This window comes from Hypanus sabinus, chromosome 31, assembly GCF_030144855.1.
Source record: "Hypanus sabinus isolate sHypSab1 chromosome 31, sHypSab1.hap1, whole genome shotgun sequence".
NCBI classification, from domain to species: Eukaryota; Metazoa; Chordata; class Chondrichthyes; order Myliobatiformes; family Dasyatidae; genus Hypanus; species Hypanus sabinus.
This window is the reverse complement of record NC_082736.1, coordinates 3563466-3586727: the sequence shown is the minus strand read 5'-3', so window position 1 is coordinate 3586727 and position 23262 is coordinate 3563466. Positions and strand designations below refer to the sequence as shown.

Genomic DNA, 23262 nt, shown 5'->3' with positions numbered 1-23262 from the left:
ATGGGGAGGTTGTGTATTCCTGCAGTGAGGGTGGGAGACGGGACGGGACAGGGAGGGTCTGTATTCCTGGAGTGAGGGTGGGAGACGGTACGGGACTCGGAGGGTGTGTATTCATGGAGTGAGGGTGGGAGACGGGAAGGGGAGGGTGTGTATTCCTGGAGTGAGGGTGGGAGACGTGACGGGGCAGGGAGGGTGTTTATTCCTGGAGTGAGGGTGGGATGCGGGACGGGACGGGGAGGGTGTGTATTCCTGGTCTGAGGGTGGGAGATGGGACGGGGCGGGGAGGGTGTGTATTGCTGGAGTGTGAGTGGGAGACGGGACGGGGAGGGTATGTATTGCTGGAGTGGGGGTGGGAGACGGGACGGGACGGGGAGTGTGTGTATTGCTGGAGTGAGGGTGGGAGACGGGACGGGGAGTGTGTGTATTCCTGGACTGAGGGTGGGAGATGGGACGGGGCGGGGAGGGTGTGTATTCCTGGAGTGTGAGTGGGAGACGGGACGGGGAGGGTATGTATTTCTGGAGTGAGGGTGGGAGACGGGACGGGACGGGGAGTGTGTGTATTGCTGGAGTGAGAGTGGGAGACGGGACGGGACGGGGAGGGTGTGTATTCCTCGAGTGAAAGTGGGAGATGGGACGGGACGGGGAGGGTGTGTATTCCTGGAGTGAGGGTGGGAGACGGGACGGGACGGAGAGGGTGTGTATTCCTGGAGTGAGGGTGGGAGACGGGACGGGACGGGGAGGGTGTGTATTCCTGGAGTGAGGGTGGGAGACGGGACGGGATGGGGAGTGTGTGTATTCCTGGAGTGAGGGTGGGAGACGGGACTGGGCGGTGAGGGTGTGGATTCCTGGAGTGAAGGTGGGAGACAGGACGGGATGGGGAGGGTGTGTATTCCTGGAGTAAGGGTGGGAGACGGGACGGAGAGGGTGTGGATTCCTGGAGTGAGGGTGGGAGACGGGACGGAGAGGGTGTGGATTCCTGGAGTGAGGGTGGGAGACGGGAAGGGGATGGTGTGTATTCCTGGAGTGAGGGTGGGAGACGGGACGGGACGGGGAGGGTGTGTATTCCTGGAGTGAGGGTGGGAGACGGGACGGGACGGGGAGGGTGTGTATTCCTGGAGTGAGGGTGGGAGACGGGACGGGATGGGGAGTGTGTGTATTCCTGGAGTGAGGGTGGGAGACGGGACTGGGCGGTGAGGGTGTGGATTCCTGGAGTGAAGGTGGGAGACAGGACGGGATGGGGAGGGTGTGTATTCCTGGAGTAAGGGTGGGAGACGGGACGGAGAGGGTGTGGATTCCTGGAGTGAGGGTGGGAGACGGGACGGAGAGGGTGTGGATTCCTGGAGTGAGGGTGGGAGACGGGAAGGGGATGGTGTGTATTCCTGGAGTGAGGGTGGGAGACGGGACGGGACGGGGAGGGTGTGTATTCCTGGAGTGAGGGTGGGAGACGGGACGGAACGGGGAGGGTGTGTATTCCTGGAGTGAGAGTGGGAGATGGGACGGGGAGGGTGTGGATTCCTGGAGTGAGGGTGGGAGACGGGACGGGATGGGGAGGGTGTGTATTCCTGGAGTAAGGGTGGGAGACGGGACGGAGAGGGTGTGGATTCCTGGAGTGAGGGTGGGAGACGGGACGGGATGGGGAGGGTGTGTATTCCTGGAGTGAGGGTGGGAGACGGGACGGGGAGGGTGTGTATTCCTGGACTGAGGGTTGGAGACGGGACGGGATGGGGAGGTTGTGTATTCCTGCAGTGAGGGTGGGAGACGGGACGGGACAGGGAGGGTCTGTATTCCTGGAGTGAGGGTGGGAGACGGTACGGGACTCGGAGGGTGTGTATTCATGGAGTGAGGGTGGGAGACGGGAAGGGGAGGGTGTGTATTCCTGGAGTGAGGGTGGGAGACGTGACGGGGCAGGGAGGGTGTTTATTCCTGGAGTGAGGGTGGGATGCGGGACGGGACGGGGAGGGTGTGTATTCCTGGTCTGAGGGTGGGAGATGGGACGGGGCGGGGAGGGTGTGTATTGCTGGAGTGTGAGTGGGAGACGGGACGGGGAGGGTATGTATTGCTGGAGTGGGGGTGGGAGACGGGACGGGACGGGGAGTGTGTGTATTGCTGGAGTGAGGGTGGGAGACGGGACGGGGAGTGTGTGTATTCCTGGACTGAGGGTGGGAGATGGGACGGGGCGGGGAGGGTGTGTATTCCTGGAGTGTGAGTGGGAGACGGGACGGGGAGGGTATGTATTTCTGGAGTGAGGGTGGGAGACGGGACGGGACGGGGAGTGTGTGTATTGCTGGAGTGAGAGTGGGAGACGGGACGGGACGGGGAGGGTGTGTATTCCTCGAGTGAAAGTGGGAGATGGGACGGGACGGGGAGGGTGTGTATTCCTGGAGTGAGGGTGGGAGACGGGACGGGACGGAGAGGGTGTGTATTCCTGGAGTGAGGGTGGGAGACGGGACGGGACGGGGAGGGTGTGTATTCCTGGAGTGAGAGTTGGAGATGGGACGCGGAGGGTGTGTATTCCTGGAGTGATGGTGGGAGACAGGATGGTGAGGGTGTGTATTCCTGGAGTGATGGTGGGAGGCAGGACGGTGAGGGTGTGTATTCCTGGAGGGAAGGCTGAAGATGGGACGGGGAGGGAGTGTATTCGTGGAGTGAGGGTGGGAGACGGGATGGGATGGGGAGGGTGTGTATTCGTGGAGTCGGTAGGAGCCGGGACGGGACGAGGAGGGAGTGTATTCCTGGACTGAGGGTGGGAGATGGGACGGTGAGGGTGTGTATTCCTGGAGTGAGGGTGGGAGATGGTACGGGGCGGGGAGGGTGTGTATTCCTGGAGTGAGAGTGGGAGACGGGACGTGGAGGGTATGTATTTCTGGAGTGAGGGTGGGAGACGGGTCAGGGAGTGTGTGTATTGCTGGAGTGAGGGTGGGAGACGGGACGGGACGGGGAGGGTGTGTATTCCTGGAGTGAGGGTGGGAGACGGGTCGGGGAGGGTGTGTATTCCTGGAGTGAGGGTGGGAGACGGGACGGGGAGGGTGTGTATTACTGGGGTGAGGGTGGGAGACGGGACGGGGAGGGTGTGTATTCCTGGAGTGAGGGTAGGAGACGGGACAGGACGGGGAGTGTGTGTATTGCTGGAGTGAGGGTGGGAGACGGGACGGGACAGGGAGGGTGTGTATTCCTGGAGTGAGGGTGGGAGACGGGACGGGACGGGGAGGGTGTGTATTCCTGGAGTGAGGGTGGGAGCCGGGACGGGGAGAGTGTGTATTCCTGGAGTGAGGGTGGGAGACGGGATGGGACAGGGAGGGTGTGTATTCCTGGAGTGAGGGTGGGAGACGGGACGGGGAGTGTGTGTATTCCTGGAGTGAGAGTGGGAGACGGGACGGGACGGGGAAGGTGTGTATTCCTGGAGTGAGGGTGGGAGACAGGACAGGACGGGGACGGTGTGTATTCCTAGAGGTGATGAAGTGTGAGTGAGGTGCAGGGGAGGTGATGGAGTATGAGTGAGGTGGAGGTGTGGTGATGGAGTGATAGTGAGGTGGCAGGGAGGTGATGGAGTGAGGTGGAGGGGAGGTGATGGAGTGAGGTTGATTGGAGGTGATGGAGTGAAGGTAGAGGAGAGGTGATGGAGTGAGAGTGAGGTGGAGGGGTGGTGATGGAGTGAGGTGGAGGAGAGGTGATGGAGTGAGAGTGAGGTGGCGGGGAGGTGTTGGAGTGAGGGTGACGTGGAGGAGAGGTAATGGAGTGAGAGTGAGGTGGAGGGGAGGTGATGGAGGGAGTGTGAGGTGGAGGGTAGGTGATTGAGTGAGGTGGAGGGGAGGTGGAGTGTGAGTGAGGTGGAGGGGAGTTGATGGAGGGAGGGTGAGGTGGAGGGGAGGTGATTGAGTGAGGTGGGGAGGTGCTGGAGTGAGAGTGAGGTGGTGGGGAGGTGATGGAGTGAGAGTGAGGTGGCGGGGAGGTGATGGAGTGAGAGTGAGGTGGAGGGGAGGTGATGGAGTAAGAGTGAGGTGGCGGGGAGGTGATGGAGTGAGAGTGAGGTGGAGGGGAGGTGATGGAGTGAGAGTGAGGTGGAGGAGAGGTGATGGAGTGAGAGTGAGGTATAGGGGAGGTGATGGAGTGAGAGTGAGGTGGAGGGGTGATGATGGAGTGAGGTGGAGGGGAGATGATGGAGTGAGAGTGAGGTGGAGGGGAGGTGATGGAGTGTGAGTGAGTTGGAGGGGAGGTGATGGAGGGAGGGTGAGGTGGTGATTGAGTGAGGTGGAGGGGAGGTGATGGAGTGAGAGTGAGGTGGCGGGGAGGTGATGGAGTGAGAGTGAGGTGGAGGGGAGGTGATGGAGTACGAGTGAGGTGGAGGAGAGGTGATGGAGTGAGAGTGAGTTGGAGGGGAGGTGATGGAGTGAGAGTGAGGTGGAGGGGAGGTGATGGAGTAAGAGTGAGGTGGTGGGGAGGTGATTGATTGAGGTGGAGGGGAGGTGATGGAGTGAGGGTGAGGTGGAGGGGAGGTGGAGTGTGAGTGAGGTGGAGGGGAGGTGATGGAGTGAGAGTGAGCTGGAGGGGAGGTGATGGAGTGAGAGTGAGGTGGAGGGGAGGTGATGAAGTGAGAGTGAGGTGGAGGGGAGGTGATGGAGTGTGAGTGAGGTGGAGGGGAGGTGATGGAGTGTGAGGTGGAGGGGAGGTGATGGAGTGAGAGTGAGGTGGAGCGGAGGTGAAGTGAGTGAGGTGGAGGGGAGGTGTAGTGAGAGTGAGGTGGAGGGGAGGTGATGGAGGGAGGGTGAGGTGGAGGGGAGGTGATTGAGTGAGAGTGAGGTGGAGGAGAGGTGATGGAGTGAGTGAGGTGGAGGGGAGGTGATGGAGTGAGAATGAGGTGGAGGGGAGGTGATGGAGTAAGAATGAGGTGGAGGGGAGGTGATGGAGTAAGAGTGAGGTGGCGGGGAGGTGATTGAGGTGGAGGGGAGGTGATGGAGTGAGGGTGAGGTGGAGGGGAGGTGATGGAGTGAGAGTGAGGTGGAGTGGAGGTGATGGAGTGAGAGTGAGCTGGAGGGGAGGTGATGGAGTGAGAGTGAGGTGGAGAGGAGGTGAAGTGAGAGTGAGGTGGAGGGGAGGTGATGCAGTGAGAGTGAGGTGGAGGGGAGGTGAAGTGAGTGAGGTGGAGGGGAGGTGATGTAGTGAGAGTGAGGTGGAGGGGAGGTGATGGAGGGAGGGTGAGGTGGAGGGGAGGTGATTGAGTGAGTGAGGTGGAGGAGAGGTGATGGAGTGAGTGAGGTGGAGGGGAGGTGATGGAGTGAGAATGAGGTGGAGGGGAGGTGATGGAGTAAGAATGAGGTGGAGGGGAGGTGATGGAGTAAGAGTGAGGTGGCGGGGAGGTGATTGAGGTGGAGGGGAGGTGATGGAGTGAGGGTGAGGTGGAGGGGAGGTGATGGAGTGAGAGTGAGGTGGAGTGGAGGTGATGGAGTGAGAGTGAGCTGGAGGGGAGGTGATGGAGTGAGAGTGAGGTGGAGGGGAGGTGAAGTGAGAGTGAGGTGGAGGGGAGGTGATGGAGTGAGAGTGAGGTGGAGGGAAGGTGATGGAGTGAGGTGCAGGGGAGTTGATGGAGTGTGTGAGGTGGAGGGGAGGTGATGGAGTGTGAGTGAGTTGGAGGGGATGTGATGGAGTGAGAGAGAGGTGGAGGGGGAGGTGATGGAGTGAGAGAGAGGTGGAGGGGAGGTGATGGAGTGAGAGTGAGGTGGAGGGGTGGCGATGGAGTGTGAGGTGGCGGGGAGGTGATGGAGTGAGAGTGAGGTGGAGGGGAGGTGATGGAATGAGGGTGAGGTGGAGGGGAGGTGATGGAGTGAGAGTGAGGGGAGGTGATGAAGTGAGAGTGAGGTGGAGGGGAGTTGATATAGTGAGGTGGAGGGGAGGTGATGGAGTGTGTGAGGTGGAGGGGAGGTGATGGAGTGAGGGAGATGGGAGGTGATGGAGTGTGTGAGGTGGAGGGAGGTGATGGAGTCAGAGTGAGGTGGTGGGGTGGTGAAGTGAGAGTGAGGTAGAGGGGAGGTGATGGAGTGTGAGTGAGGTGGAGGGGAGGTGATGGAGGGAGGGTGAGGTGGAGGGGAGGTGATCGAGTGAGGTGGAGGGGAGGTGATGGAGTGAGAGTGAGGTGGTGGGGAGGTGATGGAGTGAGATTGAGGTGGCAGGGAGGTGATGGAGTGAGAGTGAGGTGGAGGGGAGGTGATGGAGTAAGAGTGAGGTGGAGGGGAGGTGATGGAGTGAGAGTGAGGTGGCGGGGAGGTGATGGAGTGAGTGAGGTGGAGGGGAGGTGATGGAGTGAGAGTGAGGTGGAGGAGAGGTGATGGAGTGAGAGTGAGGTGGAGGGGAGGTGATGGAGTGAGTGTGAGGTGGAGGTGAGGTGATGGAGTGAGAGTGAGGTGGAGGGGTGGTGATGGAGTGAGAGTGAGGTGGAGGAGATGTGGGAGTGTGAGTGAGGTGGAGGAGATGTGATGGAGTGTGAGTGAGGTGGCGGGGAGGTGGAGTGTGAGTGAGGTGGCGGGGAGGTGATGGAGTGAGAGTGAGGTGGAGGGGTGATGATGGAGTGAGTTGGAGGGGAGATGATGGAGTGAGAGTGAGGTGGAGGGGAGGTGATGGTGTGAGAGTGAGGTGGAGGGGAGGTGTTGGTGTGAGAGTGAGGTGGAGGGGAGGGGATGGAGAGAGTGAGGTGGAGGGGAGGTGATGGTGTGAGAGTGAGGTGGAGGGGAGGTGGTGTGAGAGTGAGGTGGAGGGGAGGTGATGGTGTGAGAGTGAGGTGGAGGGGAGGTGATGGTGTGAGAGTGAGGTGGAGGGGAGGTGATGGTGTGAGAGTGAGGTGGAGGGGAGGTGATGGTGTGAGAGTGAGGTGGAGGGGAGGGGATGGAGAGAGGGGAGAGGGTCCGGCGGTCCGTGTCTCTGACGGACGGCCCCCTGTCTGTCTCTGCAGGTGGCGGAGCGGGCCCTGTATTTCTGGAACAATGAGTACATCCTGAGTCTGATCGAGGAGAACTGCCAGGGGATCCTGCCCATCATGTTCGGAACGTTATACCGAGTCTCCAAGGAACACTGGAACCAGTGAGTACCTGCCTCCCGCCGCTCTGAATCACTGGAACCAGTGAGTACCTGCCTCCCCGCCGCTCGGAATCACTGGAACCAGTGAGTTCCTGCCTCCCGCCGCTCTGAATCACTGGAACCAGTGAGTACCTGCCTCCCGCCGCTCGGAATCACTGGAACCAGTGAGTTCCTGCCTCCCGCCGCTCGGAATCACTGGAACCAGTGAGTTCCTGCCTCCCGCCGCTCTGAATCACTGGAACCAGTGAGTTCCTGCCTCCCGCCGCTCTGAATCACTGGAACCAGTGAGTACCTGCCTCCCGCCGCTCTGAATCACTGGAACCAGTGAGTACCTGCCTCCCGCCGCTCGGAATCACTGGAACCAGTGAGTTCCTGCCTCCCGCCGCTCGGAATCACTGGAACCAGTGAGTTCCTGCCTCCCGCCGCTCAGAATCACTGGAACCAGTGAGTACCTGCCTCCCGCCGCTCAGAATCACTGGAACCAGTGAGTACCTGCCTCCCGCCGCTCTGAATCACTGGAACCAGTGAGTTCCTGCCTCCCGCCGCTCTGAATCACTGGCCCCCTGGCATTTCCCGGCCCCTGCTGGTTCTTTGGGGGTAAATCCGCTGAAAACACTGGCACTTTCTGGTCTCCTCCCATCAATTCTGGAATCATCCCTACCAACAGTGGTTCTGTCTGGGTTCCTCTGTCTCTGGGGACCTTCTGCCGTCACCTGCACTCACTGTCTGCCCCTCCCACTGCCCCTCTCCCTCCCTCCCTCTCTCTCTATCTCTCACCCGCTCACTCTCTCTCCCCCATCTCTCTTTTTCTCACTCTCTCACTCCACCACTCTGCCCGTCTCTCTCTCACCTCTCCCTCCCCTGTCTCCCTCTCACTCTCTCTCCCCCTCTATCTCTCTCTTTTTTCTCCCTCTCTCGCTCCACCACTCTCTCCCTCTCCCTCCTCTCTCACTCTCTCTCTCCCTCTTTTTCTCCCTCTCTCGCTCCACCACTCTCTCTCCCTCTCCCTCCTCTCTCACTCTCTCTCCCTCTCTCTATCTCTCTTTTTCTCCCTCTCTCGCTCCACCACTCTCTCTCCCTCTCTCTATCTCTCTTTTTCTCGCTGTCTCGCTCCACTACTCTCTCTCCTCTTTCTCTCTGCGGTCCCACTGTCTGCACTGCCCCTCTGCAGGGTCGTTTTGCAGACAATGGCACTCGCTGAGTTTCCCCTGTTGAGAGATGGCCCCTGAGTAACTGGGTCTCTCCCTCTGGGAGATCCTGGCTGACGAAACCTGCAGGCCTCCCCAACCACACATTGATACCGACGAAACTCTGTCCAGCTCTGCGGGGAGATGCCATGTGTGCTCTGAGCTGGACTCCACTTGTCTCCACAGGACAATCGTCTCCCTCATCTACAACGTGCTGAAGACCTTCATGGAGATGAACAGCACCCTGTTTGACGAGCTGACAGCATCCTACAAGGTGGACAGGCAGAGGTACGGCCAGCCCTGGCATCCTCATTGTCCAGAAGGGTTGAGGGTGGTGGGGAAGGGAACGTACCGCTCACAAGTTCAAACACAAGAACAAATGAAGAAACTATTCAGTCCGTCATTTGTGTTACAGAGGCAGACAAGGAAAACGTGAGGCGGTGCTCCGAATCCACACAAATATTCACCACCCAGTTTCTACCTGACCCCACATTCCATCATTCGGCCCCCCACCCCCACAATATGGGAAACATCCTCTCCAAATCCACTCTACCTGTGTCCTCTGGTCCTAGACTGCCCCACTATAGGAAACATCCTCTCCACATCCACTCTATCTGTGTCCTCTGGTCCTAGACTCCCCCGCTATAGGAAACATCCTCTCCACATCCACTCTATCTGTGTCCTCTGGTCCCAGACTCCCCCACTATAGGAAACATCCTCTCCACATCCACTCTATCTGTGTCCTCTGGTCCCAGACACCCCCACTGTAGGAAACATTCTCTCCACATCCACTCTATCTGTGTCCTCTGGTCCTAGACTCCCCCACTATAGGAAACATCCTCTCCACATCCACTCTATCTGTGTCCTCTGGTCCTAGACTCCCCCACTATAGGAAACATCCTCTCCACATCCACTCTATCTGTGTCCTCTGGTCCTAGACTCCCCCACTATAGGAAACATCCTCTCCACATGCACTCTATCTGTGTCCTCTGGTCCTAGACACCCCCACTATAGGAAACATCCTCTCCAAATCCACTCTACCTGTGTCCTCTGGTCCTAGACTCCCCCACTGCAGGAAACATCCTCTCCACATCCACTCTATCTGTGGTCCTAGACTCCCCCACTGTAGGAAACATCCTCTCCACAGCCACTCTATCTGTGTCCTCTGGTCCTAGACTCCCCCACTGTAGGAAACATCCTCTCCACAGCCACTCTATCTGTGTCCTCTGGTCCTAGACTCCCCCACTATAGGAAACATCCTCTCCACATCCACTCTATCTGTGTCCACTGGTCCTAGACTCCCCCACTATAGGAAACATACTCTCCACATCCACTCTATCTGTGTCCTCTGGTCCCAGACTCCCCCACTATAGGAAACATCCTCTCCACATCCACTCTATCTGTGTCCTCTGGTCTGAGACTCCCCCACTGTAGGAAACATCCTCTCCACGTCCACTCTCTCTGTGTCCTCTGGTCCCAGACTCCCCCACTATAGGAAACATCCTCTCCACAGCCACTCTATCTGTGTCCTCTGGTCCCAGACTCCCCCACTATAGGAAACATCCTCTCCACAGCCACTCTATCTGTGTCCTCTGGTCCTAGACTCCCCCACTGTAGGAAACATCCTCTCCACATCCACTCTATCTGTGTCCTCTGGTCCTAGACTCCCCCACTATAGGAAACATCCTCTCCACATCCACTCTATCTGTGTCCTCTGGTCCTAGACTCCCCCACTATAGGAAACATACTCTCCACATCCACTCTATCTGTGTCCTCTGGTCCCAGACTCCCCCACTATAGGAAACATCCTCTCCACATCCACTCTATCTGTGTCCTCTGGTCCGAGACTCCCCCACTATAGGAAACATCCTCTCCACATCCACTCTATCTGTGTCCTCTGGTCCTAGACTCCCCCACTATAGGAAACATACTCTCCACATCCACTCTATCTGTGTCCTCTGGTCCCAGACTCCCCCACTATAGGAAACATCCTCTCCACATCCACTCTATCTGTGTCCTCTGGTCCTAGACTCCCCCACTATAGGAAACATACTCTCCACATCCACTCTATCTGTGTCCTCTGGTCCCAGACTCCCCCACTATAGGAAACATCCTCTCCACATCCACTCTGTCTGTGTCCTCTGGTCCGAGACTCCCCCACTGTAGGAAACATCCTCTCCACGTCCACACTATCTGTGTCCTCTGGTCCCAGACTCCCCCACTATAGGAAACATCCTCTCCACAGCCACTCTATCTGTGTCCTCTGGTCCCAGACTCCCCCACTATAGGAAACATCCTCTCCACATCCACTCTATCAGTGTCCTCTGGTCCCAGACTCCCCCACTATAGGAAACATCCTCTCCACATCCACTCTATCTGTCCTCTGGTCCTAGACTTCCCCACTATAGGAAACATCCTCTCCACATCCACTCTATCTATGTCCTCTGGTCCTAGACTCCCCCACTATAGGAAACATCCTCTCCACATTCACTCTATCTGTGTCCTCTGGTCCTAGACTCCCCCACTATGGGAAACATCCTATCCACATTCACTCTACCTGTGTCCTCTGGTCCTAGACTCCCCCACTATAGGAAACATCCTCTCCACAACCACTCTATCAAGGCCTTTCACCATTTGATAGGTTTCACTAGCAGGTTTGAACACTTTAAAAACATAGGCAAAATGCTGGAGGAATTCAACAGAGTAAGCGGATATTGAGAGGGATAAACGATCAGCATTTCGAGCCGAGGCCCTTCATAGGGATAACTTGGTTGTTTTCTCTCTGGTGCGGCAGAGGGAGATCTGATAGAGATTGATAAGGTTAGGGGAGAGAGACAGAGGGAGATCTGATAGAGATTGATAAGGTTAGGGGAGAGAGACAGAGGGAGATCTGATAGAGATTGATAAGGTTAGGGGAGTGAGACAGAGGGAGATCTGATAGAGATTGATAAGGTTAGGGGAGAGAGACAGAGGGAGATCTGATAGAGATAAGGTTAGGGGAGACAGAGACAGAGGGAGATCTGATGGAGATTGATAAGTTTAGGGGAGAGAGACAGAGGGAGATCTGATAGAGATTGATGTTAGGGGAAACAGAGACAGAGGGAGATCTGATAGAGATTGAAAAGGTTAGGGGAGAGAGACAGAGGGAGATCTGATAGAGATTGATAAGGTTAGGGGAGAGAGACAGAGGGAGATCTGATAGAGATTGATAAGGTTAGGGGAGAGAGAGAGGGAGATCTGATAGAGATTGATAAGGTTAGGGGAGACGGAGACAGAGGGAGATCTGATAGAGATTGATAAGGTTAGGGGAGAGAGACAGAGGGAGATCTGATAGAGATTTATAAGGTTAGGGGAGACGGAGACAGAGGGAGATCTGATAGAGATTGATAAGGTTAGGGGAGACGGAGACAGAGGGAGATCTGATAGAGATTGATAAGGTTAGGGGAGAGAGACAGAGGGAGATCTGATAGAGATTGATAAGGTTAGGGGAGAGAGACAGAAGGAGATCTGATAGAGATTGATAAGGTTAGGGGAGACAGACAGGGAGATCTGATAGAGATTGATGTTAGGGGAGACGGAGACAGAGGGAGATCTGATAGAGATTGATAAGGTTAGGGGAGACAGACAGGGAGATCTGATAGAGATTGATAAGGTTAGGGGAGAGAGACAGAGGGAGATCTGATAGAGATTGATAAGGTTAGGGGAGACGGAGACAGAGGGAGACCTGATAGAGATTGATAAGGTTAGGGGAGACGGAGACAGAGGGAGATCTGATAGAGATTGATAAGGTTAGGGGAGAGAGACAGAGGGAGATCTGATAGAGATTGATAAGGTTAGGGGAGAGAGACAGAGGGAGATCTGATAGAGATTGATAAGGTTAGGGGAGACAGAGACAGAGGGAGATCTGATAGAGATTGATAAGGTTAGGGGAGACAGAGACAGAGGGAGATCTGATAGAGATTGATAAGGTTAGGGGAGACAGAGACAGAGGGAGATCTGATAGAGATTGATAAGGTTAGGGGAGACGGAGACAGAGGGAGACCTGATAGAGATTGATAAGGTTAGGGGAGAGAGACAGAGGGAGATCTGATAGAGATTGATAAGTTTAGGGGAGAGAGACAGAGGGAGATCTGATAGAGATTGATAAGGTTAGGGGAGACAGAGGGAGATCTGATAGAGATTGATAAGGTTAGGGGAGAGAGACAGAGGGAGATCTGATAGAGATTGATAAGGTTAGGGGAGACAGAGACAGAGGGAGATCTGATGGAGATTGATAAGTTTAGGGGAGAGAGACAGAGGGAGATCTGATGGAGATTGATAAGGTTAGGGGAGAGAGACAGAGGGAGATCTGATAGAGATTGATAAGGTTAGGGGAGACAGAGACAGAGGGAGATCTGATGGAGATTGATAAGTTTAGGGGAGAGAGACAGAGGGAGATCTGATGGAGATTGATAAGGTTAGGGGAGAGAGACAGAGGGAGATCTGATAGAGATTGATAAGGTTAGGGGAGACAGAGACAGAGGGAGATCTGATAGAGATTGATAAGGTTAGGGGAGAGAGACAGAGGGAGATCTGATGGAGATTGATAAGGTTAGGGGAGATAGACAGAGGGAGATCTGATAGAGATTGATAAGGATAGGGGAGACAGAGACAGAGGGAGATCTGATAGAGATTGATAAGGTTAGGGGAGAGAGACAGAGGGAGATCTGATGGAGATTGATAAGGTTAGGGGAGAGAGACAGAGGGAAATCTGATAGAGATTGATAAGGTTAGGGGAGACAGAGACAGAGGGAGATCTGATAGAGATTGATAAGGTTAGGGGAGAGAGACAGAGGGAGATCTGATGGAGATTGATAAGGTTAGGGGAGAGAGACAGAGGAAGATCTGATAGAGATTGATAAGGTTTTGGGAGAGAGACAGAGGGAGATCTGATAGAGATTGATAAGGTTAGGGGAGAGAGACAGAGGGAGATCTGAGAGATTGATAAGGTTAGGGGAGAGAGACAGAGGGAGATCTGATAGAGATTGATAAGGTTAGGGGAGAGAGACAGAGGGAGATCTGATAGAGATTGATAAGGTTAGGGGAGTGAGACAGAGGGAGATCTGATAGAGATTGATAAGGTTAGGGGAGAGAGACAGAGGGAGATCTGATAGAGATTGATAAGGTTAGGGGAGACAGAGACAGAGGGAGATCTGATGGAGATTGATAAGTTTAGGGGAGAGAGACAGAGGGAGATCTGATAGAGATTGATGTTAGGGGAAACAGAGACAGAGGGAGATCTGATAGAGATTGATAAGGTTAGGGGAGAGAGACAGAGGGAGATCTGATAGAGATTGATAAGGTTAGGGGAGAGAGACAGAGGGAGATCTGATAGAGATTGATAAGGTTAGGGGAGAGAGACAGAGGGAGATCTGATAGAGATTGATAAGGTTAGGGGAGAGAGAGAGGGAGATCTGATAGAGATTGATAAGGTTAGGGGAGACGGAGACAGAGGGAGATCTGATAGAGATTGATAAGGTTAGGGGAGAGAGACAGAGGGAGATCTGATAGAGATTTATAAGGTTAGGGGAGACGGAGACAGAGGGAGATCTGATAGAGATTGATAAGGTTAGGGGAGACGGAGACAGAGGGAGATCTGATAGAGATTGATAAGGTTAGGGGAGAGAGACAGAGGGAGATCTGATAGAGATTGATAAGGTTAGGGGAGAGAGACAGAGGGAGATCTGATAGAGATTGATAAGGTTAGGGGAGACAGAGACAGAGGGAGATCTGATAGAGATTGATAAGGTTAGGGGAGACGGAGACAGAGGGAGATCTGGTAGAGATTGATAAGGTTAGGGGAGACAGACAGGGAGATCTGATAGAGATTGATAAGGTTAGGGGAGAGAGACAGAGGGAGATCTGATAGAGATTGATAAGGTTAGGGGAGACGGAGACAGAGGGAGACCTGATAGAGATTGATAAGGTTAGGGGAGACGGAGACAGAGGGAGATCTGATAGAGATTGATAAGGTTAGGGGAGAGAGACAGAGGGAGATCTGATAGAGATTGATAAGGTTAGGGGAGAGAGACAGAGGGAGATCTGATAGTGATTGATAAGGTTAGGGGAGACAGAGACAGAGGGAGATCTGATAGAGATTGATAAGGTTAGGGGAGACAGAGACAGAGGGAGATCTGATAGAGATTGATAAGGTTAGGGGAGACAGAGACAGAGGGAGATCTGATAGAGATTGATAAGGTTAGGGGAGACGGAGACAGAGGGAGACCTGAGAGATTGATAAGGTTAGGGGAGAGAGACAGAGGGAGATCTGATAGAGATTGATAAGTTTAGGGGAGAGAGACAGAGGGAAATCTGATAGAGATTGATAAGGTTAGGGGAGACAGAGGGAGATCTGATAGAGATTGATAAGGTTAGGGGAGACAGAGGGAGATCTGATAGAGATTGATAAGGTTAGGGGAGAGAGACAGAGGGAGATCTGTTAGAGATTGATAAGTTTAGGGGAGAGAGACAGAGGGAGATCTGATAGAGATTGATAAGGTTAGGGGAGACAGAGGGAGATCTGATAGAGATTGATAAGGTTAGGGGAGAGAGACAGAGGGAGATCTGATAGAGATTGATAAGGTTAGGGGAGACAGAGACAGAGGGAGATCTGATGGAGATTGATAAGTTTAGGGGAGAGAGACAGAGGGAGATCTGATGGAGATTGATAAGGTTAGGGGAGAGAGACAGAGGGAGATCTGATAGAGATTGATAAGGTTAGGGGAGACAGAGACAGAGGGAGATCTGATAGAGATTGATAAGGTTAGGGGAGACAGAGGGAGATCTGATAGAGATTGATAAGGTTAGGGGAGAGAGACAGAGGGAGATCTGATAGAGATTGATAAGGTTAGGGGAGACAGAGACAGAGGGAGATCTGATGGAGATTGATAAGTTTAGGGGAGAGAGACAGAGGGAGATCTGATGGAGATTGATAAGGTTAGGGGAGAGAGACAGAGGGAGATCTGATAGAGATTGATAAGGTTAGGGGAGACAGAGACAGAGGGAGATCTGATGGAGATTGATAAGTTTAGGGGAGAGAGACAGAGGGAGATCTGATGGAGATTGATAAGGTTAGGGGAGAGAGACAGAGGGAGATCTGATAGAGATTGATAAGGTTAGGGGAGACAGAGACAGAGGGAGATCTGATAGAGATTGATAAGGTTAGGGGAGACGGAGACAGAGGGAGGTCTGATAGAGATTGATAAGGTTAGGGGAGAGAGACAGAGGGAGATCTGATAGAGATTGATAAGGTTAGGGGAGAGAGACAGAGGGAGATCTGATAGAGATTGATAAGGTTAGGGGAGACAGACAGGGAGATCTGATAGAGATTGATAAGGTTAGGGGAGACGGAGACAGAGGGAGATCTGATAGAGATTGATAAGGTTAGGGGAGACAGACAGGGAGATCTGATAGAGATTGATAAGGTTAGGGGAGACAGACAGGGAGATCTGATAGAGATTGATAAGGTTAGGGGAGACGGAGTCAGAGGGAGATCTGATAGAGATTGATAAGGTTAGGGGAGACAGACAGGGAGATCTGATAGAGATTGATAAGGTTAGGGGAGAGAGACAGAGGGAGATCTGATAGAGATTGATAAGGTTAGGGGAGACGGAGACAGAGGGAGACCTGATAGAGATTGATAAGGTTAGGGGAGACGGAGACAGAGGGAGATCTGATAGAGATTGATAAGGTTAGGGGAGAGAGACAGAGGGAGATCTGATAGAGATTGATAAGGTTAGGGGAGAGAGACAGAGGGAGATCTGATAGAGATTGATAAGGTTAGGGGAGAGAGACAGAGGGAGATCTGATAGAGATTGATAAGTTTAGGGGAGAGAGACAGAGGGAGATCTGATGGAGATTGATAAGGTTAGGGGAGAGAGACAGAGGGAGATCTGATAGAGATTGATAAGGTTAGGGGAGACAGAGACAGAGGGAGATCTGATAGAGATTGATAAGGTTAGGGGAGACAGAGGGAGATCTGATAGAGATTGATAAGGTTAGGGGAGACGGAGACAGAGGGAGATCTGATGGAGATTGATAAGTTTAGGGGAGAGAGACAGAGGGAGATCTGATGGAGATTGATAAGGTTAGGGGAGAGAGACAGAGGGAGATCTGATAGAGATTGATAAGGTTAGGGGAGACAGAGACAGAGGGAGATCTGATAGAGATTGATAAGGTTAGGGGAGAGAGACAGAGGGAGATCTGATGGAGATTGATAAGGTTAGGGGAGAGAGACAGAGGGAGATCTGATAGAGATTGATAAGGATAGGGGAGACAGAGACAGAGGGAGATCTGATAGAGATTGATAAGGTTAGGGGAGAGAGACAGAGGGAGATCTGATGGAGATTGATAAGGTTAGGGGAGAGAGACAGAGGGAAATCTGATAGAGATTGATAAGGTTAGGGGAGACAGAGACAGAGGGAGATCTGATAGAGATTGATAAGGTTAGGGGAGAGAGACAGAGGGAGATCTGATGGAGATTGATAAGGTTAGGGGAAAGAGACAGAGGAAGATCTGATAGAGATTGATAAGGTTAGGGGAGAGAGACAGAGGGAGATCTGATAGAGATTGATAAGGTTAGGGGAGACAGAGACAGAAGGAGATCTGATAGAGATTGATAAGGTTAGGGGAGAGAGACAGAGGGAGATCTGATAGAGATTGATAAGGTTAGGGGAGACAGAGACAGAGGGAGATCTGATGGAGATTGATAAGGTTAGGGGAGAGAGACAGAGGGAGATCTGATAGAGATTGATAAGGTTAGGGGAGACAGAGACAGAGGGAGATCTGATAGAGATTGATAAGGTTAGGGGAGAGAGACAGAGGGAGATCTGATAGAGATTGATAAGGTTAGGGGAGAGAGACAGAGGGAGATCTGATAGAGATTGATAAGGTTAGGGGAGAGAGACAGAGGGAGATCTGATAGAGATTGATAAGGTTAGGGGAGAGAGAGAGGGAGATCTGATAGAGATTGATAAGGTTAGGGGAGAGAGACAGAGGGAGATCTGATAGAGATTGATAAGGTTAGGGGAGACGGAGACAGAGGGAGATCTGATAGAGATTGATAAGGTTAGGGGAGAGAGACAGAGGGAGATCTGATAGAGATTGATAAGGTTAGGGGAGAGAGACAGAGGGAGATCTGATAGAGATTGATAAGGTTAGGGGAGACAGAGACAGAGGGAGATCTGATAGAGATTGATAAGGTTAGGGGAGACGGAGACAGAGGGAGATCTGATGCAGATTGATAAGGTTAGGGGAGAGAGACAGAGGGAGATCTGATAGAGATTGATAAGGTTAGGGGAGACAGAGACAGAGGGAGATCTGATGGAGATTGATAAGGTTAGGGGAGAGAGACAGAGGGAGATCTGATGGAGATTGATAAGTTTAGGGGAGAGAGACAGAGGGAGATCTGATGGAGATTGATAAGGTTAGGGGAGAGAGACAGAGGGAGATCTGATAGGGATTGATAAGGTTAGGGGAGAGAGACAGAGGGAGATCTGATAGAGATTGATAAGGTTAGGGGAGAGAGACAGAGGGAGATCTGATAGAGATTGATAAGGTTAGGGGAGACAGAGACAGAGGGAGATCTGATAGAGATTGATAAGGTTAGGGGAGACAGAGACAGAGGGAGATCTGATAGAGATTGATAAGGTTAGGGGAGACGGAGACAGAGGGAGACCTGAGAGATTGATAAGGTTAGGGGAGAGAGACAGAGGGAGATCTGATAGAGATTGATAAGTTTAGGGGAGAGAGACAGAGGGAAATCTGATAGAGATTGATAAGGTTAGGGGAGACAGAGGGAGATCTGATAGAGATTGATAAGGTTAGGGGAGACAGAGGGAGATCTGATAGAGATTGATAAGGTTAGGGGAGAGAGACAGAGGGAGATCTGTTAGAGATTGATAAGTTTAGGGGAGAGAGACAGAGGGAGATCTGATAGAGATTGATAAGGTTAGGGGAGACAGAGGGAGATCTGATAGAGATTGATAAGGTTAGGGGAGAGAGACAGAGGGAGATCTGTTGGAGATTGATAAGGTTAGGGGACACAGAGAGAGGGAGATCTGAGAGAGATTGATAAGGTTAGGGGAGACAGAGAGGGAGATCTGATGGAGATTGATAAGGTTAGGGGAGAGACAGAGGGAGATCTGATAGAGATTGATAAGGTTAGGGGAGAGAGACAGAGGGAGATCTGATAGAGATTGATAAGGTTAGGGGAGACAGACAGGGAGATCTGATAGAGATTGATAAGGTTAGGGGAGACGGAGACAGAGGGAGATCTGATAGAGATTGATAAGGTCAGGGGACACAGAGAGAGGGAGATCTGAGAGAGATTGATAAGGTTAGGGGAGACAGAGACGGGAGATCTGATAGAGATTGATAAGGTTAGGGGAGACAGAGACAGAGGGAGATCTGATAGAGATTGATAAGGTTAGGGGAAACAGTCAGAGGGAGATCTGATGGAGATTGGTAAGGTTAGGGGTGACAGAGAGGGAGATCTGATGGAGATTGATAAGGTTAGGGGAGAGAGACAGAGGGAGATCTGATAGAGATTGATAAGGTTAGGGGAGACAGAGACAGAGGGAGATCTGAGAGATTGATAAGGTTAGGGGAGGTTGAGGGGTACTAACTGTTCCTGAACCTGGTGGTGTGGGACCTGAGGCTCCTGTACCTCCTTCCCGATGGAATCAGTTCAGAGTTGAGGTTATTCTCACTGGTTCAGGAGCCTGATGGTTGAGGGGTAATAACTGTTCCTGAACCTGGTGGTGTGGGACCTGAGGCTCCTGTACCTCCTTCCCGATGGAATCAGTTCAGAGTTGAGGTTATTCTCACTGGTTCAGGAGCCTGATGGTTGAGGGGTAATAACTGTTCCTGAACCTGGTGGTGTGGGACCTGAGGCAACTGTACCTCCTTCCTGATGACAGCAGTGAGAAGAGAGCACGTCCTGTGTGGTGGGGGTCCCTGATGATGGATGCTGCTTTCCTGTGACAACGCTCCATGTCGATGTGCTCCGTGGTGGGGAGGGCTTTACCTGTGATGGATTGGGCCGTCTCCACTACTTTTTGTCGGATTTTCTGTGGAGGGACATTTCCTGTGATATTCTGTTCTCTGGTCTCCTCGCCCATTTGGACTGAGTTTGCTGTGGATACCACTATCCCGATGAAGCGTCTGCACCATCCATTCCCCTCCACAGTTGCTGCCTGACCCGCTGTGGTCCTCCAGCTCCAGACCGCAGCATCCGCTGACTCTCGTGTCTCTCGGGCAACCGAGTCCGCCAAACTCCCCGAGGAAGGGTCTCGACCTGTAGTGTCGACTGTCCATTTCCCTCCAGCATCTTCTCAAAGTCACTCAGTTAGGTTTGTGGGTCTAGATCTCCCTGCACAAACCACTTTGACTACTGACAGTTTGTGTGATGGTCCACGCTCCTCTCCAGTCCTATCAGATTCCTTCCTCTCCGGCCCTTTCCCTTCCACCCAGCTGGCTTCTCCCATCACCTTCCAACCATCCTCCTGCCCTCCCCCACCCCCCATCTTCCCCCTTCCGTTCCAGTCCTGATGTTGGGTCTCAGACTGAAATGTCGACTGTCTGTTCCTTTGCATGGAGGCTGACCTCCCTGCTCAGATACGTTTCCATGTGACCATCTTGTTGTCAGGGTCAACTCCACACTGTGTATGACTTTCGCACAGTCCTGTATTTGTCAAGGTGGAGCGGAGAGTGAGTTTGTGAATCTGGTGGGAGCAAAGGATGTTGGGAATGGTGAGGGAGGGGTGTGGGACAGGGGGCAGAGAAGGAGTGACAGGGGTGGGTACAGACACACCCAGCCCTGAGACACCAGGCAAGGTCATTTGATTCCAAACAATCGGTTTATTGATCATTACAGAATGTCTCTCTGGTGCTTCCCGCTCCCTCCCCTCTCCCTTCCCCTTTTCCCAACCATGATTCCCCTCTCCCTGCCCCCTTCCCACTCTCAGTCCACAATAGAGACCCAGATCAGAATCAGGTTTATCATCACTCACACACGTCAGGGAATTTGTTTTTTATACGACAGCAGTACAGTGCGACACATAGAATTACACAATACTGGGCCAACATCTCAGGCACGTATATATCATCGACTGTTTAATCCTTAGCATCGATGCCCCCTGACTGGCTGAGTTCCTCCAGTGTTTTTACGAGTCGCCCCAAATTCTCGGCGTCTGCAGGATCTTTTGCGTCCCACAGAACTCTGCTTGGAGAAGCGGCCGCCTTGCGCGCCTGCGAACGTACCTCGGCCAGTGGGTCCCGTGCAGCCTGCCCCATGCCCGATCGCTCAGAGACCTGAAATGGCTGCCTTGTTTTTGCAGGGAGATCAAGAAAGAACGGGAGCGGGAGGAGCTGTGGCGGAGGCTGGACGACCTGCAGCTGAGGAAGATGAAGGGTTTGGAGGGCCTAGACGATCTTCACAACGGGCAGAGTGTCCACTGTCCCGACTAGTTGCCGAGTGCCAGGGTGACCAGATAGGCAAAGGTGCCCCCCCACCCCGATCCTGCCTCAACCATCCCGTCTCCCCAGTCCAGTGACAGCGGCTGGCGAGCTCCAGGGCTCTGCACCAGATACGTTGGCAATCTTTGTTAAATGTCTAGACGACACTCTCCCCTCCTGGAGGAGAGAAAATGTATTTTGAATCTTCTAAAACAGTAATTTGAAACATTTATCTAGTAGAACGCCTCATGCAGAATGTTAACCCTCTTCCCCGTGTTTTCCGCGCCTGCACCCTCCCTCTATCGCCCCATGTGGATGTAAAGGACATTGGACCTTCTGCTTGGGCAGTGTTGGTCAGGGTCATTGCCACGGACAGCTCACGCACCCGGCCTGTCCCTTCCCGCGGCCAGCACCGCCCCTGCCTCTTCCGGAGGCGAGGCGGACATCCCTGCCTCTGCCCCTCCCTCCAGCCGGACCCTTCACTGGGAAGTGGGGACGAGCGGAGCGGGGAGCAGGCGGGATGGTTCTGCCCTTAATATGGGGGAAGGTGGGGAGGCAATCAGTTTCCCCCGGGTGGGGAGATGGGACAGGGAAAGGGGTCAGTGAGCTGTGAACATCCTGCCCCAGATGAGGGGAGCGGGAGAGGTGTTGGACCGTGTTTCGTTCCAATGCAGGGGCAGGTGGCACCCAGGACCTTGGTGAAGAAATGGGCCGTCTGGGAGATGGCCGGAGGGGTGGGAGGACGGTAGTCTCGAGGGGGCAAGCTTCTGAAATTGGTGGTGCCCTGGGGTTGAGGTCCTGGAGGTGGATCCGAGGGCGGGGAGAGTCCGGGTGCTGACCCTGTTCGCTCAAATCCCGTCCCTTTCCGCCACGTCACGTCCCGAGTCCGGAGCGCTGTCCGGATCTCACTGCCTTTCTCACCGGCTGGGCACCCCACCCCCAGCGGCAGGGGTGGCGAGGCACCTGCTGCCCCCTCGCCAGGGGGAGTGACACCCCAGCCCAGGGTGGGGGGTTGGCACGGCTGGGCTGGCGAGGTGACTGGCTCTCCCTCCACACAGGGACCCGGCCAGCAGGCTGGGCACAACCGGCGAGGTGGGGGGTTCCAGGCAGCAGGCGGAAAGCTGCGTTAGGTCACCTGAACCGGCTCCCACCCCTCCCCACCCTCCGGTCTCCAGCACCGCGTACCCCATCTCCTGATGTCACTCCCCTTCCCAGACGACGTCCACCAGTGCAATCACTTTCTGACGAGCTCCCCCCCCCAACTCTGCCACAGCGAGGTCCTGCCCCCTCACAGGCTGGGGACCCCCACACCTCGCTCCTGTTGAGTGCAATAAACTTTCAAAACACTGAACGTCAGCCTCACGTTGCCTTTTGTGCGGGGAGTGTACATTCGGAGTCGCGGCGGCCGGCGGCCCCGGCACTTAGAGCTGCCACCCACGGGACCATCGACAACGGCCGAGCAAATGGCCCACCTTTCGGATGCGGGAGGAGACTGCAGCGTACAAGTTCCTCACAGAGGACACAGGAACCTCAACCCCAGCGCCCCAAGCTCCCATAGCATCACAAACACCTCTACGTACCCTCGGCACCATTCCCACTCCTGGTGCACAGTCTGGTCTGGGCGTCCGAGTCCACAGCTCCCTGACAGGTTGATAGGAGACTCGACGGACCCGTCCCCACCGGTACCGTACCCCGGTGTCACACAGTGACGGACCCGTCCCCACCGGTACCGTACCCCGGTGTCACACAGTGACGGACCCGTCCCCACCGGTACCGTACCCCGGTGTAATACAGTGACGGACCCGTCCCCACCGGTACCGTACCCCGGTGTCACACAGTGACGGACCCGTCCCCACCGGTACCGTACCCCGGTGTCACACAGTGACGGACCCGTCCCCACCGGTACCGTACCCCGGTGTAATACAGTGACGGACCCGTCCCCACCGGTACCGTACCCCAGTGTAATACAGTGACGGACCCGTCCCCACCGGTACCGTACCCCGGTGTCACACAGTGACGGACCCGTCCCCACCGGTACCGTACCCCGGTGTCACACAGTGACGGACCCGTCCCCACCGGTACCGTACCCCGGTGTCACACAGTGACGGACCCGTCCCCACCGGTACCGTACCCCGGTGTAATACAGTGACAGACCCGTCCCCACCGGTACCGTACCCCGGTGTCACACAGCGACGGACCCGTCCCCACCGGTACCGTACCCCGGTGTCACACAGCGACGGACCCGTCCCCACCGGTACCGTACCCCGGTGTCACACAGCGACGGACCCGTCCCCACCGGTACCGTACCCCGGTGTCACACAGCGACGGACCCGTCCCCACTGGTACCGTACCCCGGTATCACACAGCGACGGACCCGTCCCCACCGGTACCGTACCCCGGTATCACACAGCGACGGACCCGTCCCCACCGGTACCGTACCCCGGTGTCAGTGACGGACCCGTCCCCACCGGTACCGTACCCCGGTGTCACAGTGACGGACCCGTCCCCACCGGTA

General features: G+C 54.4%; 1 protein-coding gene across 1 annotated transcript in view; it reads left to right on the top strand.

Moving 5' to 3' along the window:
• The window catches only part of ppp2r5b (protein phosphatase 2, regulatory subunit B', beta), a 118284-nt gene extending 96186 nt beyond the window's left edge, over positions 1-22098 (top strand). The window contains exons 8-10 of the mRNA XM_059954823.1: positions 6928-7068; positions 8439-8540; positions 20630-22098. Coding sequence (XP_059810806.1) covers positions 6928-7068; positions 8439-8540; positions 20630-20759 — 373 coding nt within the window. The 3' untranslated portion in view covers positions 20760-22098. The remainder of the gene's footprint in view (positions 1-6927; positions 7069-8438; positions 8541-20629) is intronic.
• Positions 22099-23262: the final 1164 nt, after the last annotated feature.